The sequence below is a fragment of the Cydia strobilella genome, chromosome 7, assembly GCF_947568885.1.
Source record: "Cydia strobilella chromosome 7, ilCydStro3.1, whole genome shotgun sequence".
NCBI classification, from domain to species: domain Eukaryota; kingdom Metazoa; phylum Arthropoda; class Insecta; order Lepidoptera; family Tortricidae; genus Cydia; species Cydia strobilella.
Window position 1 is genome coordinate 1,440,209 of NC_086047.1, and position 8,813 is coordinate 1,449,021.

Sequence of the window (8,813 nt, forward strand, 5' to 3'; positions counted from 1 at the left end):
ATATTATACAGATTGACCTACTTTAATCTTATTAGCTTGTTACCTATCTAATCGATGCCTATCTAATATATAAAATAAGACCTACGTGGTACCTACAAAGAGTACCGCAGTCTATACCGCATAGGTATTGTCCATGTATTGTCAAAATTCGCCAAGGCTGTTCGACTGTTCGATTACAATGTTTCAAATCCTATTGATTATGACAGTTATCGGTTTCCTTGGCGACGGGTACACAACACTACTTCAATTACATTTTTTTCAAAACAAGCTCATATTGAGCATTTTTTACACAATGTGTTGAAAATGGAGTGAAAGCTATGTCCAGCTTAAGTCTGATACCTGAAGATAAGAGGAAAGAATTTCAAAGGTTGGTGACTAATTGTATAAAGGTCAGTTGGATACATTGGATAGAATGTTGTGTTCACACTGTAACGCTTGATTGAATAGTACGGGTAGAATATTATCTGGGCAGTCAACCATGTCACTGAATCCACGTTGGGCCAATCTACAGGAAGCAGTTATACGGAAGGGAGCAAGCGATATTGCGATCTCGTTCCACCAAATAGCTTCCCGTAGACGAGACGAACCAGTGTTGGTCCACCGTGGATATCGGTCTTCAAAGTGTTTCAGACAATTTCGGGATATTTTTTTTTCCGCTCGTACTATTATGAGTTGAGCATTAGTGTTCTAGCTCCTCTGATTCCTATCTACCTGCACGATTGGCTCGAATTCGTGAGTGACACCGTTGTACTGGCCCCATTTTTATTGCCCGTAAGGTCCTTAGATATTATGTTAATGTTAGAAGTAGATATTTTTGGGCATTAATCCTCATCTATAGTAGTTGTCAAGCAGACCCCATCAGGCTCCCATGAGCCGAGGCAAAATGCCGGGATAACGCGAGGAAGATGATGATGAATCCTCATCGATAATATAGAAATATAGACCTTGACTTTACAACGATAGGAGGCTCCACTGTATTCAGCAGTGGAACATACGTAACGTAGGGCGGCGATGAGCATATAAGACTCTAATCGCTAGGTATAAAGTGGATCGTGAGTGGATCATATTCTCGTGAACTTCCTGGTTTGGTTAACGTAAAGTTTTATGAATATAAATTATGTTTGAGCCGAGTTAGAGTGGTGTGCGATTGGTCTCTGGATTAAGCACTTTACACACCTTACATAGTTCAATAACTGACGACAGAGGGTACCGCGAAAATCGAAATACGCAAATTGCCAGGATCTTTCTCTTTTACTCCAATGAAGGCGTAATTAGAGTGACAGAGAAAGATGCCCGCAATTTGAAAACTGTTTTTTTTTTACTAGTCTATTATGGTGTCCCACTGCTGGGCAAAGGCCTCTCCCCTTGTCTTCCACGATGAGCTAATATGATTCACTGATGCTATTAAATTAATCAAATGAAATATTTACTTACTTTCAATACGTTTTTCACTTAGTACCTACCTACTTGGTTCGTATGAACAAGTGACAATAAAAAAAGCTATAACCCCCGTGGGAGTAAAATGGACTTTACCTCTCGCTGCACTTGCGTGAAATAACACGCTTATTGCGCAAGTGTTATGAAAATATATTTTTGGAAAGTTGACCTGTCAACAATTTGCTAGCTTAGCAAGTTTTTAAATTAATGTCATCTCCTTATAATTTTCCAATAATTATGGAAAGGCTATCAACTAAAGTGAGATCGAGTTAGAAAGTTGCCGACGCGGCGTTATTACAACCACTTCTTGAACTAAAACTCATTATAAACGTGGTCTTCGGTTGTTAATATTTGTATCGAATTTTAAGGTCAGTTTATGCTGGTTTTAATGTTCTTTATATTGAGTTGGTTAGAGGACCGGCAGACATGATCAGCACTCGGAATACTAATAAGGGTAGGTAGGCTCTTTATGTGTCGATACTTATTATTTGATAAAATTGGGGCATTTTCTATGAAAAGGGACCTTACTGTCGATGGCGCTTACGCCGCACAGCGTCGCGCGGAAATGTGTTTATATCGGAGCATGGTATATAATGGTGTAAGCGCCATCGACAATAAGGTCCCTTTTCATAGAAAATACCACAAATTGGTTTGCCACTGTTTTGTATAAATAAACGGGTCACACATAAATAACATAATTCACCTTTATTTTTGACGATGTTAACAGCTCTGCTTAATGTATGACTTAGAACGAAACCCCGCCGTTATGCATTATATAGGTAATCCAATTATAACGAGGCTTCCATTTTAAAGCTGTTAAAGGAACTTTGGCTTTGCTCACAATAAAGGCGCAAACCTAAATCTCTGTGTGACCTTAAAATTTGAGCCGCACGCTTCTTTGCCACCGTCATGCTGGTATAAAAAAAGAAAAAAAGCAAGCCGGTCGGCTCCTCGCGGACGCTGACGGCTCCGGAAGGGCTCCTTCGCTTCTGCCATACATAATGTATAGACATTGAAAATGCGCTCCGGCGCGGCCAGACTCCAGCCGGTTGGTGGGAAGCGTACATTAAGTGCCTCCTTAAGATTACATACAGGATGCCCTAAAATAGTTGACAAAAATTCTTACTTAAGTATGCCTTCTTAATTATAATAATTTGCGTAAGAAAATTATTTCAAAAAAATCAACGTATTTTTGAGCCAACCTGTACCTACTTATACACGCTACGTTGAAGTTTGTTGTATAACACGTAAATATCTCAAATCCCTTTCCTTCACAACTGCGGGGATTTAAGCGAGTTTGAAGGACATCGACTTCCGTTTCCTCTTGGTTTTCATGCCGACTTACCGAACTCCTTTGTAACCATATTTGTAAAGAAGTCAATGGGACTTTTGAAATACCCCTACAAGTATGTCGAGTAGGTATTATATCTATTTAGGGGTAGGAGACGCTTCCTTTCACACTTTGTTTAAAACGTGTTCAAAACTCATAGTAGTAGGTATTATATATATTTTGTTAGATTAATGCACCAATCATGATCAAATAATGGATTTATATGATGATGATCCTTCCGGCCGATTTCGACCATGGCGACCACTTCGACTCCTAGTAACTAGGAGCTAACTGTTACAGTTAGCACGGCGCTCGTGCGCCCGAATATGGCTGATGTAGCCGATCTTCGAGGCGAACCCCCGTGCACATTGAGAGCACGTGAGAACACCAGCCATATAATGGTAATGAATGGAAGCAGGCTGGCGTGCTTTCAGCTCGTCGCGTTTAGCATCGAGGTCAACTATGCGTTGCTCCTCGAAATCGCGGACTTTGTCCTGCACCAGCCTGCGCCACTCAGGACGCTGTGCTGCCAAACCTTCCCACTGCCCGATGTTGCATCTTTTCATGTTTCGTTTCTGAACATCTTTGTATCGGAGGAGTTGTCCGCCAGGTTTCCGCTTACCCTCCTCTAGTTCAGAAAAAAAGATTGGATTGGATTTATATAATACAATAAAAACAGACATAACTTGGGAAACCACTAGACGCCGATTGCGGCGATGCTCATCCTGTCAGTCTTTGCCGCGCAATAGTGATGTGACCATTTCTAATACCGATTGTTGAGCTGCACTCGCGAAAGCCTCATTATCGGTTATCATGTTATCAATTTATAGAAATCCTATACGAATACGTGGTTAGAATTTCTGTTCAGTTGAATTGGTCTTGAACTTTTGATTTCGGCTAGCACCTAGATTCAGATTTAACAACTTGTTCAGATTTAACATCTTATTTTGATACGAACTTGGAGGCGTATCATCGAAAGTCGCAAATTGCGAAGAACTTTCTCTTCTACTCCAATGAAGGCGTAATTAGAGTGACAGGGAAAGATGCCCGAAATTTGCGAACTTTGATTTTCGCGGTTATAGCCCAGGGACGCGCAGTAATACGGAAAGTGAGATGCAGATATCTGTACCTTGTCTAACACATAGCTGCGTCCCTGTCGTTAGTTGTTACTGAATTAAGTAAGGTGTGTGAAGCGCTTTAAAATTGGATGATTATTACATGTATGCTTGGCTGGTATGCAGTATATTATACAGTACAGTGCAGTAGATTATATTTAATAATACCTTATATTGATTACAGAAAAGAGTCTGCAGCGACCGTATACAGCAGCAGCTCTCGTCTAAACTTGCTGACGAAGCGTAAGCGCATGAACCCTCTCGCCGTCGACATGTCCAGCCAATCGCTGAAGCCGGACCGTTCCGTTACCCAACGTGTGCTGTCAGCTAAGACGCACCGAGTGAAACAGCTACAGAATCAGTTAGCTGACGCCCAGTACCACTTGCAGGTGACTTGATCCCTTGATCCAATGTTTTGCCCACTGGCCGATAATTGAAGCCTCTCACCGGCGACATGTCTACATCCAATTATTGCAGCCGAATCGTGTGCTGTCAGCTAGGACGCACCGGGTGAAGCAGGTACAGAATCAATAATTAGCTGACGCCCAGTACAACTGGCAGGCAGTTTGATATATTTTACATACGCATTGATCGACAAATGAGCCTTCTAGCTGGGGATATGTCCAGACAATCACTGAAGCCGAATCTTTTTATCATCCAACGTGTGCTGTCAGCTATGACGCAGCGAGTGAAGCTAGATGTAAGCTAGAATTGGCCTCCAAGATTGTCCCCATTATTAATATAATTCTTCTATGAATAGTTGAACTTGTAGACGAAGTGAAAGAAAACAAGACCTAACCACTGATTTATTATTTTGTATTAAGTAGATAGGTAAGGAAAGTTTAAAAAATTGCGAAATTGATATTAATTTCCTTTATTACTTGTGAGTTTTTTCGAAGTTTTCGTGACCAAATGTGTTGGCCTGAATTCGGACCGTTTCTTTATGGAACTTCAGAATTAATCTGGTTGAGGTTGAGCCTTGTAAAGAGAACGGATTTTTTAAATTCTGCCATTGACCCTTTTCCGGGCACGCCAATAGAATTTCATTTCACATTCCGATTTAAGGAAATTAAATTGCATTTTCGGAAATATGTTATTTGTCTTCAAATAAAACATCAAAGCTGGATTAATTGGAAAATATTTAGATTTTTTTGGAGAACCTTGTAAATTGGTGCGGCCTGGAAAAGGGGGGTAACAGGATTTTGACTCAGAGTTTAGATAAATTTTATTAATAATGAAAATGTAATGTTACGCAGGAGCTGAGTAATGAAAATCGGGTACTGCGGGCTATGCAGAAAAAACAAGAGACAGCGTTGCAAAGGTTAGTTATCGTCATACTTACTTATTATGTACAGTTAGCAGCAAATAAATGGTGACGGTTAAAGTAGCCAAATATCGTAACAACACACCTTTTGTTACCATAGATATACGAATCTGTTTCGATAGGTATATTTTGGTCACTTTGGTCACTATCTACAACGTGTCTCTACTCTCTGGACATTAACCGCGATACCGAGTAGTTCCTTCTCAGGAATGTTCTACCTATAATATGGTAATTAGATGAGCATAAAAAAAATAATTAAAAGTTAAATTAATTCAAATAAATCATCAATAAATAGGAGCATTCAGTATCAGTCGTTCACATTGACGATAACGATAAGATTAAAGTGACACTAGTGACATGACAATATCTCTTTAGTTACCGTGTAGAGTAAGTTGTACTTGGACATTGTGAAAAAAATGTTTTTTCTGAGTACTTTTTTTTTATTGGCTCTGAACCTTTACCATGCTCTTTCGAAGCAATCATGATATATCTTTTCAGCTAAACATTGAATAAAGAGACAATAAGTAATAATCTTAAATTACCAGATACGAGAACTCAAACGCTGAGCTGCCGCAAGTGCTCAATTCTCACACCGAGGAGATAAGGATCCAGCAGTTAAAGTACAAGCAGCTGAAGCAGCAGATGAAAGAGACTTTGACGAAGCTGAAGGAGCGCGACATGCAGCTGCAGCAGCTCAGGGACGAGCACCAGCACCTGCTGGAATTGAGTAAAGACAGGTTAGATCAAACTCAACTCTCACACCGAGGAGATAAGGATCCAGCAAATGAAAGAGACTTTGACGAAGCTGAAGGAGCGCGACATACAGCCGCAGCAGCTCAGGGACGAGCACCGGCATCTGCTGGAGTTGAGTAAAGACAGGTTAGATCCGCTTAATTATGTGCCGGCGGAAACTTTCCAGGATCGCGAAATTTCCACATGGTAATATTTCGTAAACTTCTATTTTATTTTAGTATGGGAATCGAGTTTCTATTTCCAAAATGTAAGTTTATTTTGTTTCCTGTGATATTTTCCTGAAATTTTCGAAAACTTTTTGGAAACTTTCCGCATCTTGCACATTTGTAGTCAGATCTATGGAAAAATAAGCTCTTTATACACCTACTGCTATGTCACCGACTTTTTTTCTTCAAACGATCTATTCTGTTCGCAGACTTTTAAAATAAAACTGTATTGACATAAGACGAAATAATATTTCTTTCAGAAACCTCCTCGAGCGAGAGAAGCTACAATCCCAAATGTCAGACCTTCAGCTAAAGGTTCAGCAGCAGAACGAAACTATAAGCACTCTGCAGCGCCGACTCGCGCTCGAAGCCAAGAATTTTAAGCACCATTTGCAAGCTGAGATCAACAAGCATAAGGACACGCGACATGACCTAGACTTGGCTATTAATAATGCTGATAAACTGTCCACTATTATTGAAGTATGATCAACTAATAATACTAATTAGACTATAGATGTTTATGATGATAATTTAGAATAGACGCAGTCCATTAGACACGTACAGTAAAATGTGCCTATTTTACTCCACAATTTATATATACCTAAATGTCGATTTTAAGAAGACTATCACTACTATCATGTTGACACACTTAAATGAGGTTGTGATAATTATAGTTTTTCTGTATGTATAAAAAAAACTGTTGGACCACAATTACCCATCATCATCATCATCATTATATCAGCCTTTTATCGCCCACTGCTGAGCAGCATACTCCTTTCTTCGAGTACGCCACTTATCCCGGTCCTGAGCCAATCTCATCCAGAAGTGACAATTACCTATTGGGGAGCGAAGTAGGCACGGATACGTTTTACGGTACATTTCAATTATATGCATTTGCCACGGGCTTTGCTATCATATCGGTGTCCCGGATCTATTGTTAAATTGTTCTAATATCTGTTTAGATGAAAGAAAAAATGATCTACACGACGCGGCAGGGCAGAGGTGTGAAGTCACCAGTGAAGTATATTCCAGCTCAGCAACAGCCACGTAAATACACGCGCAGCCACGATATCCGTGATGATGACAAGGGCAGTGTGAGTATATTAGCTGAGCGAATATGTTACCTTAGTAATTATATGGAATTAGTAAAATAATACGTTATTCTCCTAAAAAGTAGAACCACCGCCAATATTGTAACCAATCTGGGCTAACTTAACCTCGATGTTGAAGACTTTGAGAGGTTTTCTTAACCTGCGGATGGCATTTGTTGGAAGCTGTAGATTTATTAATTGATATTTATTACAGGGGGACCAGAACAACATGCTAGCAAAAATGTGCGAAAACTCCCGCAGTCTTAGCAGTGCCTTGTCCCACGACGAGGAAACCAGCTCGTCCGCCGAGCCCCGCTTCCGATACGCGGCTCGCAGTCGTCTCAGCAACAGCACTCGGTCTACCTCCAACAACACCAGGAAAAGCTCCAAGGGATCCGACGACATAATAGAAATAGCCAAAACCGTACAAGACGGAATGGCTGACCTGGCCATCTTTGACGAACAACGCGACTTCAAAAACGCCTCGCCTGATGAAGTTCAAAAGAAATTAGATGCTATGAAAGCAGATTTAATCAACAAAATTAAAAATGATGATTCTTTATCCAGAAATTCTAGTGCTCTGAGGAGGAGATCTACTGATGAATCAATAGAGGAACAACTAAGTGAAGGCGATGATGAAAGACCCAAGTCGAGAGGAAGGAGACATTCCAATGTTTCGTTTTACGACGATGTTACCATTGAAGAAAATACGACGATTATCAGCGAAGAATTTAAAGCAGTGGAAGTTTCTAATCCCGTGCCAGCAACTAGAACAAACATGGATAAAACCAAGACTGAACGAAAATTGTCTGGCAAGCCTATTGAGACATATTGCAAAGACATCATCCATGACATAGAAAAAAGCAGCAAAGTTATAGACAAACACATGAAAGAATACACCCAGTCGAGATTTAATAACGAAACGATAGTTGAGCATTTGCAAGCTGTCGACAAAATCAATGAATTAGTCAATGCGCAAGGCGAAATACCCTCTGAAGCTCTGTCAGAGTTAAATAATAATTTCAATATGATATCAGACCAGGTTTTTTCTGCTGAAGGTATGCCGGTTGCCAGGAAGAGGTCAGTGTCTGGACGAAGGAGCTCGAGGGTTGAATCACGGACCAATGTCTTTGGCGACTCTAGTCTGAGCAATCAAGATTTGTTAAATGATTTACTAGGGAAAAAATGATATAGAAGCAATAATTTTGTTGCAATTATTTCGATACAGGAGGCTGGTTGCTTATTACACTTTGTAACCAAGTTACCGGGTGTAAACAGATCAATTATGTTGTTCAATAGACCATTTTGATTATAAAGTTTGTTGACATAATAATTAAATCAACAAGTTGGAGTAAGGAAACAAATATCAATATACAAAGGCCGTTTATATTGCTCGACTTCCGCAGTAGGGGTGGCAAATGCCCTTGAATGTTAAATGAGCTTTTACTGGGTATTTTCTGGATACCTTAGAAATTAACATGGAAACTAAATAAGCAATGTTATCAAGTTTCCCATGGCCAGTTTAAAATGGAACTAAATATGCCTAAAACACTTGAT

General features: G+C 40.0%; 1 protein-coding gene across 3 annotated transcripts; it reads left to right on the forward strand.

Annotated features, from left to right (window-relative positions):
• The first annotated feature begins 209 nt into the window (after positions 1-209).
• On the forward strand, positions 210-8,607 carry LOC134742887 (uncharacterized). 3 transcript variants are annotated; one of them, XM_063676074.1, is made up of 7 exons: positions 210-367; positions 4,067-4,271; positions 5,139-5,203; positions 5,752-5,943; positions 6,426-6,645; positions 7,128-7,259; positions 7,471-8,607. In XM_063676074.1, exons 1-7 carry the CDS (start codon positions 318-320, stop codon positions 8,443-8,445), a joined length of 1,839 nt encoding a protein of 612 aa, XP_063532144.1. In that variant the 5' UTR covers positions 210-317; the 3' UTR covers positions 8,446-8,607. The 3 variants fall into 3 exon arrangements, with proteins under 3 accessions (XP_063532144.1, XP_063532145.1, XP_063532146.1); XM_063676075.1 differs by having other exon boundaries at positions 313-367; positions 4,072-4,271; XM_063676076.1 differs by lacking the exons at positions 210-367; positions 4,067-4,271 and adding an exon at positions 4,366-4,446 and having other exon boundaries at positions 5,142-5,203; positions 7,471-8,606.
• The last annotated feature ends 206 nt before the right edge of the window (positions 8,608-8,813 follow it).

Bases quoted from the DNA above. Each gene is read 5' to 3' on its own strand.
- LOC134742887 (XM_063676074.1), top strand. From the start codon at position 318: ATGTCCAGCTTAAGTCTGATACCTGAAGATAAGAGGAAAGAATTTCAA. The intron at 5,944-6,425 runs GTTAGATCAAAC...TATTTCTTTCAG, and splicing joins CTGGAATTGAGTAAAGACAG to AAACCTCCTCGAGCGAGAGA. The intron at 7,260-7,470 runs GTGAGTATATTA...TATTTATTACAG, and splicing joins GTGATGATGACAAGGGCAGT to GGGGACCAGAACAACATGCT.